Raw genomic sequence first — 20,113 nt, forward strand, 5'->3', positions numbered from 1 at the left:
CTATAAATATTTTAGAACACATAGGTTCTTTTCATTTTTTCCTACTTATCTTTGGAAATAGACCAAGTAGTATCATTGCTGGGTCAAAGGCAGCATAATATCTTGGGGCATAATTCTAGATTGCTCTCCAAAATGGTTGGATCAGTTCACAATTCCACCAACAGTGAATTAATATCCCAAGTTTTCCAACATCCCCTCCAGCATTTGTCACTTTCCCCTTAAATCATTTTAGCCCATCTGTTAGGTGTAAAGTAATATCTCAAAGTTGTTTGAATATGCATTTCTATAATCAATAATGATTTAGAGCATTTTTATATGACTATAAATTGTTCTGATTTCTTCATTGGAAGACTGCCTGTTCATATCCTTTGACCATTTATGAATTGGGAATGACTCATTTAAACATGAGACTTTTATCTGATAAACTGTCAGTAAAAAATTTTCCCCAATTTTCTGCTTTCCTTCTGAAAAAGAAAATAGTTTTGATGACTGTTACTTTGTAGTATACAGCAGTTAGGCATATTTCTCTCAGGATTCCCATCTAAAACATATGGATTATGTTTTCTGTGCTAAAGTCTTGGAGGGAGGGCAGGGGAAGATCTCCCTAGTCATTGTGACCATGGCTTGGGCTAACTGCTGCCTGTGAATCCTGGCTCCCTGTTTCAGACTGTATTTGTGTATTAAAATCAGTCCAATTTTACTTCATTATCTATAACCAAAGCAGCCTGTGAAGATGAGGCTTTTGATGTACTTTTTTTTTTTATCTACTTTTGACCTACATAGATTAATACATATGATAGGATCTGACTTGGGGTTAAGTAGGAATCCCAATTTATCAACTTTGGCATTTTGTGAGGCACTGAGCAAAAGCTCCTTCCCCAGGGAGGGTGGAAAGCAGTCACCTTAAAGGGGGGGAAAACACCCATTTGACCTCAGAAAGAATTCTCTGGGCATGTCAGCATAAAGCTAGTCAAAATTAAAACAGTAAATCAAGATGTAAGTTTTTAGCTTGTATATTATTCTGACACTTTTTCTCTTTTAAAAAAACAGCATAAATTATAGTTGCTGCTATTCCTGGCCTATTTGACAAGATGCAGCTGTAAAGGATCTATAGTCAACCATGTGCACCTTAAAGTTAGAAAAGCAGAGCATTAATATTCCATCTCTGAGAACTGTAGAAGCACCAACAATTGTTTAATTGTTTGTTGTGAAAAGAGAGAATTGCCAAAAACTCTGAAGGTTGATTCTAATACTCCTTCCTTCAGCCACCATTGGTCACATAGGAAAAAATTAAAATTTGTGTTTTTAAAGCACTGAAAAACCATATTAAGCACCTACTCTGTGTAGATCCCCATACGATAAAGGTCTTTACTAATTTAGGAACATAAAAATGTAATTTTTTATGTTTTATATAAAAATTGTAATTTTGTTAATATTTGACAGTAAGTTTAAAGTAGAGTTATTTGGAAAATATTGATTGGTAACTAAATTGACATAACAAGTGAGAAAAAATATCATGATATAATGGAAAGAATTCTTGCCTGGATTGGAAGTCGGGAGCTCTGGCTTTTCCATCAGTTTAGTGTTTGGGATTTGGGCAAATTTGACATCAAATTGGCCATCAATAAGTTGGCCTCTGGGGTTCTGTTGAGCTCTGATATTCTATTATCTCTAGGGGTAGAATGTGCTGTATGTCAATAAATCTAAAAGTTCTTGCTTTTCACCAGTTTATAACAAGTAGACAAAAGCCTCCAGCATAATGAGGAAAATGATCGTGCCTTTTGAAGACCTTATGGTCACCACAGTTTCAGGCAAATAGGGGAGGTGCATATATTCAGAAAAGAAGCCTGGGGTGGAAGAAGGAATTTCAAAATATTTCAATTACTCTGCTCCATACTTAAATATTCCCGTGGTCTGTGATATCATTGATCTGGATCTTCTCTCCAAGAGTTCATATTGCCATCCAGTCATGCCTGCCCAGCCTTCTTGATACCTGTCCATGGCCTCCCATACATTTTCCATGGGATCCACCAAATGGGATGGAGGCTTTCCTCATCTATTCCTGATATTCCAAGGATACCAGTGTAGCCTACGGCTATCCATCCCATGCTCTCACCATGTGACCAATCCTGTCATTCCTTTTTCAGTTATACGTTTTTTTCATGATGTCTCTTATTTCAGTTCTTCATAGTGCCTTATTTGTTATATTTAGCCTCACACTCACCATGCTTCTCTCCATTTTCTTCTGAATGAGACTTAATTTTATTTCTTCAGAGAATATGTAATTATCCATGATCTCCCAGCTGTATAACAACAAAATATTGATATTAATAATGTGGGCCATTGTTTTACATCGTATTGTGGGCTCACTAATATAGCTGTGCAATTTCCTGTTGGCAATCCAGGTTGGGCTTCTTCTGTTTAATTCTATGTCTAGTCCCTCCATTTCCAGTGTCTATACAAGTTTATATGTATGTGTATAAACACACACAGTCGCTAAGCTCTGTAAATCGTCCATCTAACTGCATGTACAGAATGTAGACAATGGATATTTGTTATTCCTGTGTGGATAATTAGGTCAAACTTTTTAGTGATTTTGGGTGTCAAGGAGATTGCATTTCTCTGGGATTTGATGAAGCCAGCATAATGTTCTCTGCCAAATAGCCTGTGGAGAGCCTTACCATCTACTAGAAATCCCTCTTCAAATTGAACTCTGCCCTGGCTCTCTTCCATGATGCAATTATAAAAATCAGAGAGACATTAAACATACTTTTCTCCTTTAGCTTCCAAAGAATCTTGCATAACTTTTATTCAAGTAGAAATTATACAATTGACCATTAGAGTGACACTGTTTTCATTAAACAATTTTAGATTTGATGTGTGTGTGTATACTTATGTACATGGGAACAGCTAGGTGGCATAGTGATCAGAGCACCAGGCCTGGAGTCAGGAAGACCTGAGTTCAAATCTGGCCTCAGACACTTACTAGCTGTGTGACCCTGGGCAAGTCACCCAACCCTGTTTGCTTCAGTTTCCTCCTCTGTAAAATGAACTGGAGAAGGAAATGGCAAACCACTTTAGTTTTTTTGCCAAGAAAGTCCTAAATGGAATCACAGAGAGTTGGACTTGAAACTTATACTCCAAATACTTACATACATATATGGATGAAATATCTTGTTATATGAGAGCCTTTAAGGCAACATCTTTACCAAATTAAAAGCAATAGTCAATAAGTAGCAAATATAGAAGGATCTTATGTTTTCTACATCTTTCAGTCAATTGTATATTGAAAAAGATGTGAACTCCTATCAAATATTATTGGCAAAAACCTCTTCCCTGCTCGTCCCCCGATTAAGGATGCCTTCAGAGTTTGCATGCATGTTAATGCATCATTAACAATTTATATTGATTGGAAAGTAGAACAAAGAATAAAATTAGAACAAAGCTAGAATTTTGCCCCATAGATTTTCTCTTAAGTCTCATTTTTTGACCTGGCAGTTTTGGACATTTTTGCTTCCATTAATACTTTATTCATATCTTTACCAGTTTCTGAAAATTGACTGTCCAGTCTGAGCCAAGCTTGTCTATTTTCAGGTTAATTTATTTCATGATTTAGTGTATTTCCAATGGTTTTCCAGTTTTTCCCCCTAAATGCTACAGAAGATGGAGTGTTCTGAGGCTGGTGAAAATTAGAAGAAATTAGAAGGGTCCTTGTCTGTTTTGTTGTTGCAAAATATATGCACTTGGCAGAATCCCAGACCACCAAGATGAAGAAGGAAAGGAATAAGCATTTATTTAGCAGTTATTATTTGCCAGGCACTGTTCTAAGCTCTTTACAAATATTTCATTTGATCCTCATAGCAACCCTAGGAGATGGGTGCTTTTATTATAATACCCATTTTGCAGTTGGGGAAACTGAGACTTGGCCAGGATCACATAGCCAGTAAGTGTCTGGGGCCAGATTTGAACTAAGGAATATGAGTTTTCCTGGCTCTAGGCCTAGCATCTATCCACTGTGCCACCTAATTGCCTATAGAATGTGTCTCATCCTAGTAACATTTGGAAATGCATATTTCATTTGACAGTACTCACCCCTGAGAGCTTGCAGTTTGAAAATACTTCCATGTTAGGAGGCTAGGTGGTGCAGTGAGTAGAGCACCAGCCCTGGAGGCAGGAGGACCTGGGTTCGGATCCAGCCTCAGACACTTCACACACACACACACACACACACACACACACAAACTAGCCATGTGACCTTGGGCAAGTCACTTAACCCCAATTGCCCTACCCTCCCCCCTCCAAAAAAAAAGCATAAAAAAAGAAAGAAAATTAAAAAAAAATACTTGGGGTGGGTAGGTGGTGCAGTGAATAGAGCACTGGCCCTGGAGTCAGGAGGACCTGAGTTCAAATCCGGCCTCAGACACTTATCACTTGCTAGCTGTGTGACCTTGGGCAAGTCACTTAACCCCAATTATCCTGCCTTGCCCCTCCAAAAAGCAAAACAAACCAAAAATGAAAATACTTTCATGTTCCATATAATAGAAGTGATTTTCATCATTTTGCTGGGAGTAGGGGGGTGTAGGGGAGAAGGGGGAAAAAAGGTAAACTAACCAAATTAGTGATAATGATTCCTTTCAAAGTTAATGAAACATGCCTTACCAGTCAATAGAATGGGATAGATGATTTTGTCCAAAATACAGATGTATAAATTAAAAACCTAGTTTAATGTTTTTAATTTATATACACTTGAACTTTTATCTTTCAATGAAGAAGTATGCTTTCTTTTCATTCTTTTATAGATTTTAGGACTTAGTCATGGGACTAAGACCTTTAGGATTCCAACTTACTTCTAATTCTAAAACCTTCAAATTTGTTCCCACTCCTGTCAAGGAACAAACTAAACCAAAAGCTTCTTTTTCTAATATCTACAGGAATAAATGGTTTCTACAGTCCACTCCCAGTCATAGGAGATCCAGTCAGGAATAGTCACCATCTAGAATAAATGTAGCAAAAAGTTAAAAAAAAAAAAGAATTCTCTCTCTTTTAAACAATTATTATTATTTTGGTGGGTTTAAGTGACTGCCCAGGGTCACGCAGCTAGTAAATGTCTGAGCCTGGATTTGAATTCAGTTCCTAACTCTAGGGTTGGTGCTTTATCCACTGCACCACCTAGCTGCCCCTAATCCTTTCTCGTTTGAGCCAACCTGACATGGAGTCGGGGAAACCCAGGTTCATCTCCCTCCTCTGAGATAATTATTAGCTTTGTGACCATTGGAAAAATTACTACCCTATAGCCTATCTGCTATTATAAACAGCTTATAGTCTGAGTAAAGTTTCTTGCAATGAAATTGCAGGTCCTTGATTTATTGATTGAATTGTTTGTTCTCAAACAGTGATGGTCTGATACTGTGCATAGATCAACATATAAACTATCTTTGTCCATCATTTTGATTTTTTAGTGTAACTTTTGTTGTATTTTTTGTCAGTTAGAAAAGCATTAATTTTCCCTCCTTTCCACCTTCTCATTAAAAAAAACCAAAAAACTCCTGAAAAACAAATTCTTGTAACATATACGGTTGATTGTTGTCCTTCGTGCTCAGAGATGGCCAAAATGACATCCCTGTGTGAGGAGCAGAAGCATATATGTATCACACATATACAAAGTCAGGCCAAGCAAATTCTTACCCTGACAGTGTCCAAAAATGTGTATCTCATTCTGCATCCAAGTCCATCTTCTCTATCAGAAAGTGGGTAGCATGCTTCATCAGCTGACCTCTGCAATCATGGTTGGCCATTGGATTGATCAGAGTTCTTAAGTCTTTACTTCAGCCAAAGTCCCTTATTTGAACTCTGTGAAATTTTATGGTTCAAGTGTGTTTCTTATGAGCAACATAATTTCGATTTTTGCTTTCTACTTCATTCTGCTGTTCTCTATGACATCATTTTTATAAATCATTTGGGGTGGAAGCAAAGTTCAGGTAAGAACATGAGCACCTTGTTTTTAAAAATATTTTATTCATCTTTTAAGATCTCATAAATCTACCTTTCCTTCCCCCTCCTTTTTTTTGCTTTTTCAGATTAAATGGGCAAGTGGGGAATTAAGCAGAATGATTCCCCTTAACTTCCTTATATGTAAATATAAATATTATAAGGTCTCAGAATACAAGCAATAGAAAGGACCTTAGAGCTTTAGTCTTGCCATCTTCACTTTACAGATGGAGAAACTGAGACTTAGGGATTTGCTGTGACAGACTTCAAAATGGGATTCTCTGACTCCAGATCCAAGTGTTTTTTCCACCATTCCAAACTCCTTCTCCAGATATTCAGAAGTCCTTAGGGTCTTAGAACTGGGAGGGAACTAAGATCTTGGCTAGCAGCCGGAGCTGCTCATTGATTTTTTCAGACAGCGCCTGAACACTTGATAGTGCATCTCTAAAGAAAACAACGATCATTTTTTCCATCCTTTTACCTCATGGAGGATGTTGCTTGGGGGTCAGACAACTTCTGTCACAGCCAACCTACCTGGGGCAGTATCACTCAGTAGTGTTAAGATAAACTGGAAAAATGCATTTAACTTAAGGTGTAAAAAAATCAGTTGATATTAACAAACTTTTGTATCATGGTCTTTATTTTCCCTTTCCTTTTGAGTGAGATTTGGTGATAATGTTTTGCTAAAAACTCTCTGCTTAACTTTCTAAGGTGACTTTCCATCTGCTCTGTATGGATCTTTTATCAATCTTGTACAGGTACATGTCTCCCCCATTAGAATGTAAGTTTGAAGGCAGAGACTGTTTTTGCCTTACTTTATATTCCCAGTGTTAGCACAATGCTTAACATATAGTCACATTTTAATAAATGCTTATTGATTGATGATTTTCCTATTGTTCCCTTTAATACTGTCTTTAGACCAGGATGGCAAGATTGCTTCAACACCAAATCCAGCAACAAACTTGGACTGATGAGGGGACCCTGTCGAAAAGAGAACTTCGGTCGATCCTGCTAGACTTTGCCTGTACCCATCATCTGGAGAACTGTAATACAGAGGCCATGAAGCTGTTTCAAGAATGGGTAGATTCCAATGGTACTAAAAGGTGATGTGTGTGTTGCTACTTTTAGGACATTGTCCTTTCTCCCTTATTTTAACCCAGCCAAAAAAAAAAAAAAAAACAACCCTTATTGAAAGGAGGTGATCATTTTGTTTAGCCATCTATGTAGCAAAACCGTAAGAGGTGCTTATTTCTCCTCCTTTTGGTGGTTATCTGTGGTAGTTTGTGTTAGTGGGTGAAGTCTGAGCCTGTTGACATGTTCCGGCAAGTATCCCTGCTTTTAGCCTTTTGATAAGGAGATCGCATCCTTCTAAGAGTAGACCAAATTCACCACCAGTGGCTATTTTCAGATAGCTGGATATTTTTCACAGCTGAAAGATTGATTTGTTCCTGGTTATCAGGAGAGAGAAGAAACAGGATTGGAATGTAAAGACTCAGACTGAGCTGCTGCTTTTGATATTCACACCCTGCAAAACAAGAGAAAAGTAAAGGCACCATCCTGGTAGCCATCTTTTCTTCCCTAGGCTGTCTTTTATCAGTGTGTGATTTATATTTCCAAGAAGTGTTTAAACTGGTGTATGTTCTGTGATTTGGACCTTCTTCTTAGCCTCCCAAAGTAAAGATTCCTGTGCCTCTGTGTGGTGTTTGAGATAAATTTCCTCTGCCTAGAATGTCTTTCTTCCATGAAAGTCTCAGCTTGGCTGTTGATCTCTGTGTGCTCATTTCTCATTTGTGGCTGTCCTTCTCTCTTTCTCCCTCTTTCAGCCTGCCGACTGATGTCGTGTCAGTGGTGTTCAAAGTGGGAGCAAAAACTGAGGCAGGATGGACCTTCTTGTTTGACAAGTATGGCTCTTCAGAATCAGAAGCTGAAAGAAACAAAATCCTTGAAGCTCTTGCCAGCTCAGAAGATGTACGGAAGCTTCACTGGTATGAAATCCCCAAAGAACTGGGAAACAGACATTTTGAATCTTACCCTCCTTGTAAATGTTCCTTTTATGTTATGAACGATTTCTTAACTTTGTAAGTTGGCCCATCTTACTCAATTTACTCAGTATCTTAGGTGTGTTTTTAAGATATGCAGATGCTCAGGAACATGTAACCTATGGGCTTGTCCTCACTCACTCAGAATAGGCAGTCTCCTGTATAGTTAGTATCCTGGGATGAGCTTGGAAGTCTTCCTTGCTTCTTAGCAAAACAGCCTTTCTCATCATTTATTGTGTCTCTAGTCTACCATTAGAGAGTTATTATTTTTGAGGTTTAAAGCCTGCGTTATTTAGGTGTCATTTTCTAAAAAGTAAAATACCTATAGAACAGGGGTGACCCATTATCACTCTTTCAAATATTTTTCCTCCTTATTAACCAGCTTATATCAAGGTCCTTGGAGAATAGGATCTGTATTGGGAAACTAGGCATATAAAGGACAGAACATTTTAGAGGCTGGGTCACTGCCAAAGAAGACTGGCCTTTGTAAAGTGCCATGCCGAGGGACTTCAGACAACCAGAGCAGCACTGGAATTGGAGTAAGAAAAGCCTGAATTCAGATCATTGCCCTGACATTAACAGCTTTGTGACCTTGGAAGTGTCAGTTCAGTTCTTCAGTAGCTTAAGTAGACCTTAGTTTCTTCACCTGTAAAATGTACATAATACGCTATGTACATTTAGTTTTCTCATCTGTAAAATGTGGATGATGCGCTGTGTACCCCACAGCATTGTTGGAAGGAGGGACAAGGGCATTTATGAAGTACCTACTGTGTGTGTTAAGCACTTTACACATAGTATCTTATTTGATCCTCACAACAACCCTGGAAGGAAGGTGTTATAATCATCCTTTGTTGCATTCGAGGAAGCTGAGAGAGACAGAGGTTAAGTGACGTGTTCAAGATCATACGGCTCAGTCAGTGTCTGAGACCAGATCTGACTTAAGGGCTTCTGACTCTAGGCCCAGTCCTCTACTGTCAAATTTAAACTGATATGTAAATGTGTGTTTTGTTGCTTGGGAGGTACAGGATTCTAGGAATGAATGGAAAGGAGAGCACAGAGCAGGCAGGGGAGATGGAAGGATGCCAAAGACAGGTTTCTCCTACTTCATCATTTTGCTTGGGCTGACACTACTCATATCCTTAAGGAGCCCTAGTCATCCTTCTAGACCCTGTCCAACATGCAAGCTGATAGTAGACCTACAGAACATTTCTTTATTTTTTTTTTTTTGGTAAATAATATTTTTTCAATGGTATATAAAGATAGTTTTCAACATTAATTTTTTACATTTTTCTCCCTCCCCTCTCCAAGATGGCAAGCAATCTGATTTGGGTTATATACATGTGCAGTCATGTTAAACATATTTCCACATTAGTCAGAACATTTTTTTAAATTTAAGGTGTCAGCCCTGACACCAAGCAGTTTGGACAATTTTATTTATATATACATATACATATCAATATATACACACACATATATTTTAACCTAAATCGATTTGAATCTCAGCATTGTTGGATGAGACTTTTGCCACCAGGAATATATTCTGTATTTCTTCATCTGAAAAGTGTACAGTTGGTTTTGTAGGCAAAGTCACATACCTATAATGACAGCCAAAGAATATTGATATCCTAGATTTTATTCCATATACTCTCAAAGTATCAACAACAGGGGTATTGTGTATGTGTGTATTTGTGTAACTTAGTTGCAGAGGTCAAATAGTTTATTATATTTGAATAGACCACCTTTGTATTCATTAACACAGGTTCGTTTAAAGAGACTTGGCATCGCCTAGGTAATCAGATATTTCATCTATTTACAATTCACAAGAGCTAAGGCAATATTTCTGAATCCAGATTATATTGAAGAACCAGTCAAATATCTAAATTCTCTACTTTGGATCACTCTCCTGTTCTCTGCCTCTCAGCGCAGAGGGTCTCTCTGGGTCAGGTTAAAGGAGAAGGAAGGTACCAAGTCTAAAAAAAGGTAAACAGGATGTAGGGAGAAGTTTTAAGAAACTATTTAAGTTGATAGCTATGAAGAAGTCAGGACCTTTAGATAGTGGAAGTATTATAGACCAGTGCAAATTTGTCCTGAATTGGTGGATAGGAAGCCCAGGTCCTAAATTGAGCTCTACATTCTGTTACCTTGGGGAATTTATTTTCTGTAGTCCCCAGTTCAGATATAACTATTTGTAAATATCTTGGCTTATATGTTATGCTAATAGCACTTATCTGGTTGACTGGATCCTTTGAAAATTATAAACTAAAGGCAACATGAATTCTGATGATCAGTCACAGGATAAATAATTTATACAGTTTTATTGCAGGAACATATCAACTAATTTATAATGTTTTTCCTTTGAGTTAAAAACAGTTACTAAGAGATTTATCACGATATCTAACTTATAGCAATTATTGACTCAGTAAGAAGCTTAATTATGAATTATTGAAGGTGGCTAAATCTTCTTTGTTCCTTAGGTTATTGAAAGCTGGTCTTAATGGAGATATCATCCGATCACAAAAGCTGCCCATCATCATTAAAACCGTTGGCCGAAGTTTTGCCGGGCATTTATTGGCATGGGATTTTGTCAAACAGAATTGGAATAGGCTTGTACAGAAGTAAGTCATTCAAAGAAGTATTAACTTGAGATTACTGTGATCCTCTGGTCTATAAAAAGGGTACCCAGTTGTTCATAGCTTCCACAGGAGGCTGAAATTTAGTTTTATGGATAAAAATGTCTTCAACAGCAACAGTTTTGATCTGTGACATTGTAAAGCCATGCACAAGTAGCTTTTCAGAGGACTGCTGCTGTGAACAGCTTTCAAGGATTCCTATTACATAGTACAGTGAACACTGTTTATTCAATAACAAATCAGAGCAAAACATTCACAGAGAATCAAGGTACAGCATTTACAATGACTTATCACTAAAATGGACACATAGTTTTCACCAAAGTGGTCACAGTAGTTTTCAACAAAGTATAATCATTTAGTAACTCAATCATTCAATCATCCTTAAGGAGGCTTGCCTCCTTAAGGGTCACAAAATACAATAGTCAAAGTTCTCCACTCATGGGACACACTGAGTTACAAATAAGTCACTATTCAGTCATTAGTCACTACTCAATACCCTCTTAAGGGTAGTGGAAAATACACAGGCCATCCACCCCTTGGTCGCAAGTAAATCACAATCTTCTCAGTCAGTACACAGTATCCAAGTATAATCTTCTTTCAGCTTGACTTGAGGCTGGCTCTCAGCTTCCATGGTTCCTCTTCCATGGTCCCAGCTCCAACTGTCACCTTGATTCAAAGGCAGGCAGCTCCCAGTTCCTTGTCTAGCTCCTTGTCCAGTTCTGTCTCCAGTTCCTGTTCCATATTGAAGCTCCAGTGTCCAGTCCACCTCAAGTCCTTCACAATTCCTGTTTCTGGGAAGACAGAGCCACAATAATATTCATACACATTGCCAGCACCATCATCAATTCACTATTTGCCTGTGAAATCAACTTGGACTCACCAACAAGGTCTGAGAACTCAACACAAATCATCAACATAGAAATCAACACAGACCCACAAACAAGGTCCATGAGGTTAGCACAAATCATCAGCAAAGTCCCAGGACCTCCAAAACCCTCCTGTAAGACTTCTGTACACATACAACCAGAAAATCCTCTTCCAGCACTTCCAGTAAGGTACCACGGCTTCTGTACAAATTATCAGAAACAAGCATCAGCACAGACAGAACAGACAAACAGAGTGCTGGGATACCACAAGTATTCTCCTTCTTGGCTCTGCCACCACAAGAGTCTTCTTTTCAGCTCCTGCTGTCTCTAGCCCTGGGGCTCTCCTTATATATTCACTAGCTCCTCCCCAGGAGTTCACAAGTTGTGGAGTTCACATGTTCTGTTTCTTAACATACTGAAACAAGGTGTTAATTCAATAGCTGAAGCAAGGTGTGAACTACTTCTGTGCTTGCCATTACAGACATTTTATTAAAATATTGCATCTTTATGAAATAATCATTGTTTTTGTTCTAAGTATTAGTCTTAGAATATTGACTTCATTTCCAGGATTGCAGGTGTCATACCTACAGGTGGCTGGTTGACTACTGTGGTGCTGCCATGCATGTTGAAAAAGCAGCTCCTTCATGCTTCCTGTAGTGAATGAATGACTTAAGAATGCTTCACCTTACTCCATGACAGATAGTGTGCTATGTGTTTTTGGAAGATGCAAGTAGATTCTTTGTGGAGGTATAGAATGTGTTAGTTTGGTGGATTTATATTTCATCAGGATCTCTCTGTTTTAGTAAAGCTTAGATGTATCTATCTGTTGACCTCTTAGAGGGAGGGATTCCATTCCTGTGTCTTTGGCATCCACAGCAGAATCAGAATATTTTCATAAATACTCAATGATAATGTTTTGGTAGCACTTTTTTTTCATTTATGTTTATTGTACTTATATCTCCCCACCAGGTTCCATTTAGGATCCTATACCATTCAGAGTATTGTTGCTGGCACAACTCATCTGTTTTCAACAAAGACACATTTGTCTGAGGTTAGTGATGTAAAATACCAGGAGACTGAGTAACTCTCTCCCACTGAGGTGAATCAGTATGGTTGAGAGATGTTGTTTGCCCACATTGTTATTACAATCCCTCTTTTGTTTTGTCTTCAGATATCTTGAAATTGAATTCCTTGGAGAGTGATCCTTCCATTCGGTTACCATGTATTAAGTGCCTTTATGCACCAGGCTCTATGACAAATATCGAGTATATAAAGACAAAATAAAATCACACCTCCCCTCAAGGAACTTCTAGTCCATTTGGGGCGGGAAAGAGGAATATACAAGTAAATACAAAATATATACCAAATAATTTTTTGGGGGGAAGGTACAAGCACAATATAATAATATAATTTATACTCTAAATATTATATTAATATTATAAATATTATAAAACCAAATTATATATCAAAGAGAAAGGTAAAATACTTCATTAATACATGGCAAAATATCATTACATATTACATAATTATATATAGTGTGTTATTATAATATGAAGGGCATAAAATTCATAGTATTGACTTTTGAAGTCCCTTATTTCCTTCCCCAAACTTCTCCAGAATTAATAATATTCTGAATTAAAACCACCTTGAACCAAATGTGTAAGTATAAAAGAACTTGCATATAGGAATACAGTTTTTTTCCAAATGAATTTTGGCTACCAAGGAGATAATTTCCATTTTTTCTTTGTCAAAAAAAAAAAAGTGAGAGAAAAGAATTTTCTTCTAAAAAAGAAAATATTACTGTGTTCATTTAGAAATATTTGGCATTGTAGCATTTAGCCAGGAGTGTACCTTAGGTTTTCCAATCCTCTACCCCTGTACCACTACTGCCACTGTGTGTCCTTACTGCAAGAGGAATAATTCATGTGTGATTTTCCTTTTTTTTTTAAAACATGACTACGTGAACTCTCCAGGTACAGACGTTCTTTGAAGCCCAGTCAGAGGCAACGTCACAACTCCGTTGCGTCCAGGAGGCCATTCAGATCATTCAACTGAACATCCAGTGGATGGAGAGGAACTTAAAAAATCTGTCTTTCTGGCTATAGAGTACATGATGTCATCTCTCTGTGTTCGCCATTCAGAAAGTTTGTGAAATGTTGATCTGTTGTTGCTTTTGCAAAAGCCAGGGTAAAACCAGGCATCACTGCAATGCTTTTTGCACTATTGGTATTCTAGTGAGCTCAGGGCACCTCCTTTTGATATCTTGTCTGTGTTTTTAGCGTGCCTGTGGGCAGGATGTAGGCTATTTATTATGGAACTGTGTTCACCTGTGTCCACCAAACATCTACAAAATTTTTTAAATTAAAAACATCCAAATGGAAAGGGATGGGGAGACTCCATTTTGAAACTGGTTTGGGTTCTCGATATTGGAAAAATATTGACACAGTCACACAAGGGAAGAGCTACTATGTAAGCTTTCTTTGCAAAATTCTCTTTTGTCAGTGTCCCTTATTCCAACCCCCTGGTTGCTTCATGGTTTATAGACACTTTTCAGAATGTGAGGCCTAGTAAAACCTCAGAAAGTCTCATAGTGAAGCCAGATAATGAAAGATACAGCTATAGTGAATTAAGCCAAGTGTTACTATTGGTTTTGGCTGCAAATTATGAGTATCCAACTGTTTTTTTTTTATTTTTTATTTCATTATAAATAGGATATAGAGCTGTTGTGTGTATTTTTTTGTCTGCTGAGTAGCCAGGTGCTACAGATATTAAATATATCTATTATATATGAAAGCCAAATATCAGAAAAGAGTCTAAACTGTTGGGTCTGTTTTGATTATGTATATATGTACATGTGTATGTGTGTGTTTATATATTTGGACTTGTGTATATTTACTTTTGGGCAGCCCGTAAAACATTGCCATAGGAAATCACTCCAGGTTGTATCTGAAGTTAATTGTATTCAACTTTTTCCTTAACTACTGATTTTTCCACACAGTTTCCTTCCCCCTCCAAAAAAAAGTCCCTAAACCAAAACCACTCCCGTACACTCCAATAGCCCAGCACACTCCCTAACCTTTGAATTTAGGGACATATCATTAAATGGTATGTCTTATGTTCTGGTAGCACTGCTGTCTTAAGTTTGACTCCATTGCCTAAGTTGCAATACAGATTGTCCTCACTGGTGTATTTTTATTTGACTTGATGAAGAAATATATTGGGTTATAGTTTTAATTCAGGACATTTTAGAAACCAAAATATCTCATGTGATATTTTACCTTTTACCTGGAAGGGAGATAGTATGAAAAGGAAGTCAAACAAAGTTCGTTGTAAAAATGTTTGGCTTTGAATTTTTCCTGATTTTAGGAACAATACATAAGTTAGAACATCTTTTTCTGTTATTTTGATTAAAGCAACAATTAGTTTTAAGGAAATAGTAAAGAGTCTCTCTGCCTCCCAAACCTCAAGGCAGGTGTGAACTGTGACATTCTGACTCTCTTTGAAGCTAAGGAGGGAAGGCTGTACCTGAATTATCTGAACTATGCAGACATAGTCCTAGTATTATGTTTCACTCCTTCTTAGGAGAAAAACTCCCTTCGCCAAATCCTTTTTCTTTGACAATTTGCTTTAAAACAGTTTCTATTTTTAAAAATAAACCCCTTTGTGTGCACTTTAAAAATGTGCATAGTTGAATGATAGGAAAGGGTACATTTTTCATTCAATAGGATTAAGGTATTAGTTAAATATCTGTTATTTTAAGTTATATGTGAGATCATGTATGAAATTGTATTTTATTTTGTTTAAATACTTTATATTGAATTTAAAAGTAAAGCAAGTTATAAAATAACCTTTTTAAAAAAGGAATGATAGTCTGTTCTTTTTCCCCAGTATAATTTCTTTCCCACTACTTATCTCCATCAATTTCAGAATAGAAAACATAATACCCTGACAATCATGCTAAGATACCAGGGTGTCATGTTGAGACTTAGGAATTTAGGAATTTTACCTACTTCTATGCTTAGAAAAGCAAGGGACAAATTAATCAATGTGGGAAACTCTCATGAACCTAAATTTGAAAGTTGGGGGGGGGGGATAAATAACTTTGGAGGATTTTTTTTACCATGTTGTATTAATGAAATATTGTACATTTTTCTTTGATACTTCTCAGATTTAGAAATTGAAATTCTTTAGCTATACTTGCCCTTTGTTATGCTGTTGTACAATATATTTAGTACATTTTCAGGCTCTAAGGCATTTCTTCTTTTCAAATTTACTTGTTCTTTTTAACTTTGGCACTATAAGTAGAACCAAATACTCTGTGTTGAGCATTATAGAGGAAGGGGTTTCTCTTGATCCACTTCTGACCTCTTCTTTAGATGTTGTGTATTTCCATGCCTCAGTTTTGTACCCATTGAACTAAATACATGATAAAGTATTAGGCTTATTCTGGACCCATGCACATGACAGCTGTTTTTGAAACTAAAGCCTAAAACCTAGGGATTCAAGATTAAAGTATAGTGGAAACAGTTTTGTACAAAATCATTTGTTTTAAATCATTTTTAGCTTCTAAACTTTGTTATCTCACCTAAGACACTGGGATAGTGAGGCCCAGTAGATGGAGACATAAAAGCCAAAGTATGCTTTTGCAGAAACACACAGCTTGATGGCTGAAAATTAAATAACTCTTGAACAAATTATAGTGTATGCCTTGTCCAAATAGAATTTGGGCATGTAACATGTAGAGTAGAGGGTGGTGGAGGAAGATTCATTCATTTTGAAGCAATGGAGCTTAAGGGTGGTAGAAGCAAAAATATGTTGCCCAAAATATGTTATTTTCGACAACAAATGATTGGATGTTTTAGTCTGCAAAGTATTTTGAAACTTCTATCATAAGCTAGTGCCTTTTTTTCCATCTTGTTAAGCTTATTTATAAGAAACTTTAAAAGTTACTGTGGTATTTGGTCATTGTTGGAGAGTTTCATATATTCCAAGAATCTGTGATAATTCTACCCATCACAGATTCCAACCTACACTCATTTTCTTCCCAAATGGTAATTTATTAATATCTATTTTTGTAAATATGAAGAATAAAATGAGAACAGCCTATACAATCTTGTTTTCAGAAATTGACTGGATTTAGAATTAGATTGATAAATAGAACTCATCATTTGAAAGTGTTGAAAATAATATAAAGCAATGTCAAGACAGTAAATATTTTGAGTTGTTAGTGAGCAAGCATTTATTTGTTAAGCATTTATGATGCTGATAGCCTACTGAGAATAGGGCCATTGAGTAAGATTTTTGAAAGCACCAAGCCTAGAATTATGCCATGAAGAACTATAATCTATAGCCAAACCATTGCACATTCAGAGCACTTAGATATATTTTTCATGTGAGTATTGCAGGATTATATCCATTTTAGAAAATAAATAATTTTTAAGGTAGGTATTTGGGCTAGGCTTTTAGAGTTCCCTTGAGAATTGAAATCAGGTGCACTGTATCTCCCTCCATCCCCCTAGCCCCAGAAGCTTTTATTTCCTCCTAGGGTGTATTTGGTATGGTGTGTTTCTTTTTTTCCAGATGTACATAGACATACATGTTAAACATGCATCCATAATTTGGTTTTGCTTTTTTTTTTTAGTCAGGTTTTTTCAGATACTAGTTAATCTAGGGCCGATATAGATGGCTGTGTTTGTCTCTTGACTACAGATGTACCTGGCATCTCCCAGTACACCTGCAACTAGTTTTCTTTGCTTTAAGTTGGCTCTTTGCCACTTGGCTTGAAGTTGTACCAATGTGGTGTCCTTGTTAATGGTAGCAGACATGGAGCAGATGAGATGAGTGACTGTTAGAGATCAGTTATGGAAACAAATCATATCCATCATTATTTGTGATGAATAAAAATATATTGAAAATCTCAGCAAAGCAAATTTTTAGAAGTATGTATATTTGGGTGGGCAGTAAAAGAAAGGTTGGAGGAGAGTAATCTCCCAGTAATAGAAAAATAGAGCTGCATATGGTCCCAAAAAATAATGTCATTGACTGTTACAAGGTCTCAGTTAAAAGATTATAAAAAATGCAACCCTCCTGAGAATTGGTATGTAGGAGATCTGTCTTTACACGGCCATTTTAGTTGCTTCAGTAACATGTAAGTAGTGTAAGTCAGCAATATTTACTACGCACATAGTCTGTGCCACGCATTGTGATCAGCTCTAGGGTTATCATAAAAAAGGTGAAAGACAGCGCCTCCTTTCCAGGAACTTGCAGTCTAATGGGGAAGATAGCATGTCTTATGTACAAACAAGGATAAATTGGAGATAATCAAGAAAGGCTTCTTCTAGAAGGTGGACTTTTTAGCTGAGACTTCAGGAAAGCCAGGAGACAGTGGTAGAGAAGGAGAGAATTCCAGTCATGAGGGACAGCCAGTGAAAATGCATGGAGGCAGGGGATGGAGAGTCTGGTATTATCGAATTTCAGAGTATCGGGCGTGAGGGGTGGAGTAAAATGTAAGAAGACTTGAGAGGTGTAGGGGGTGCAAATTATGAAGGGTTTTGAATGCCAAGCAGAGTATTTTATATTTTATCTTGGAGGGGATAGGGAACCACTGGAGTTTATTCAATGGGGGGTTAACATGGTCAGACCTACAGTGAGTGGAGGATGACCCAGAGTGTCCAGATCCAAGGTGATAAGGGCCTGCACCCGGGCATGACACACTGGGTGATGTTTTCTCATCTGTGTTCCTAATATACAGATGAGTATAAGGTTCTCAGAACCATACCACACCAAATGTGATGTTAGTAGTTTTTTCTCCCTTGTGTCTGTGTACTAGAGATTTCAGCCATGCCCCAAACCTGATTTATGACCCCATCTTTGTCAACCTGTTTTTCATTAGATAGAACATTCCTTTTTCTGATTTAATTTTTGATGTTGCCTGTCTTAGAGGATATTATCTTTTATTGCACTCTGAAATGTAAAATAAGGCTGCCTCATGAACTATACATTTTTGTCTGCTTTTCATGGATGCACCAGACTTGTATGTTAGCTCTTGGCTTTCAGGTATCACATTTCACAGCTGCTTCATCTGCCACATGGTAAATGTTACTGTTCCACATTTGGCCATATCAAAGGAAATGAATGTGTAAACATTTTAATAGCATCTTAACATAATTTGTTTTTACTGCTATTTATTAAGATGCACAACTCAGTCCTAAAGGTTTGTATTACTTTATTTTTTTCCCCCCAAAGGCATTGACTTCAGGAATGCCATATGATTTTTGGGAAAAGTTACAAACAAAAGTTATTTACCATATTAAATTCTCAGGTTATATTGTTGAAAAATTAGTTTCTATTTTGCTGTTACTTAAACCTGCTGCTGTAGTAGAAATATAGAAGTTTATATGTGATCATGCATAAGGGAGAAAGGGCACCTTTTTTGAGTTAGTCATGGTGGTGATTTAGTAAATTCTGTATGGTTCTCAATCTAAAATATTTACTTCAAAAAGAATCAATTTTGGCCTGATTGAATAAAATGCTCCAGAAGTTGCACTGAAAGAAACAAACCATGGATAAAAGAGATAATATATGTATGTCTGTATATATGAGACTATATAGAATGAGGATACAAATGGAGCATTTGCATCAACCTACTAAACTCACATTGAGAGAAAACTAAATCCTATAACTAAGTCTTAGTCCAACTAAGTCTTGATAAAGCCAAGTACTATAGCTATAAAGAAAAGTAGCTTTCAAGTACTTTGGGAATAAATGACTTAGGAACTTGTAAAAGAGTTACACTTTTGTATTTTAATGCCTCTAGAAGTATACAATACAAATCTTGTGTCTGCTTTGGCCGGTGAAATTCTAAGCTTGTATCATAACTTGCTTTTAGGTGGGAGATTTTTGAAAATAGGATGTATATATGATATTGTATATGCAAATGTGTTTAGTTTCACTTGTAAAGGGGGGAAAAAGGCTTATTTTCTTTACACTTCAATAAATTGTTTTGCATATAACCAGCACTGACAGAAAGGCATGTGTAACTGCACACACTGTTGCTTTTTTGTGAAATGAAAATAAATATTTAAATACAAAGATTATCTGGACCATTTGTTTCGGTAAGAAATATTAACATTTCTTTAAAAAGTATCTATCTGTATACAACTAGATTTAAACTTTTTCTAGTGCAGGGACCGTTGCTGCTCATTCCTTTTGTAAGTGTTCTTTCCTCAGGTACGCTGAACATAATCCAGTACCAGGTATGCAGAGTATGTTCAATGACTATTGACTCCTTTTTTAAAAAATCGTTTGAGGACAATAAATGGTTTCTGTTACGTGACCATAGGAAAGGTCTTTGGGTCACAGTCATAGGGTCTTAAAGCTGACAGAGGTCTTAGAGAGTATCTGGTTCGACCCTTCTTTCCTCTTATCTGTAAAGTGAGTTGCCATGGGAACAGTAAGCTAGTTGGACTCACAACTTCTTGGAAAATTGGAATCACTGGGTCCTCAATCCAATTCTTCAGAAGATACGAGCGCAGCTCTAATTGAGCAATGTTGTTTGGATCGAAGAGATTGCTTTCTTAGGCAGGCTGGC

At 36.9% G+C, this 20,113-nt stretch overlaps 1 protein-coding gene across 1 annotated transcript in view; it reads left to right on the top strand.

The window, feature by feature from the left end:
• LNPEP (leucyl and cystinyl aminopeptidase) overlaps positions 1–19,614 on the top strand; it is a 136,155-nt gene extending 116,541 nt beyond the window's left edge. Inside the window, exons 14-18 of the mRNA XM_069085156.1 lie at positions 6,907–7,091; positions 7,812–7,973; positions 10,502–10,642; positions 12,493–12,574; positions 13,497–19,614. Of these exons, the coding sequence (XP_068941257.1) occupies positions 6,907–7,091; positions 7,812–7,973; positions 10,502–10,642; positions 12,493–12,574; positions 13,497–13,628 (702 nt within the window). The 3' untranslated portion in view covers positions 13,629–19,614. The remainder of the gene's footprint in view (positions 1–6,906; positions 7,092–7,811; positions 7,974–10,501; positions 10,643–12,492; positions 12,575–13,496) is intronic.
• The last annotated feature ends 499 nt before the right edge of the window (positions 19,615–20,113 follow it).

This window comes from Petaurus breviceps, unplaced genomic scaffold, assembly GCF_028583685.1.
Source record: "Petaurus breviceps papuanus isolate PSGF00001 unplaced genomic scaffold, PetGlider_PUasm1.0 175, whole genome shotgun sequence".
NCBI lineage: Eukaryota > Metazoa > Chordata > Mammalia > Diprotodontia > Petauridae > Petaurus > Petaurus breviceps.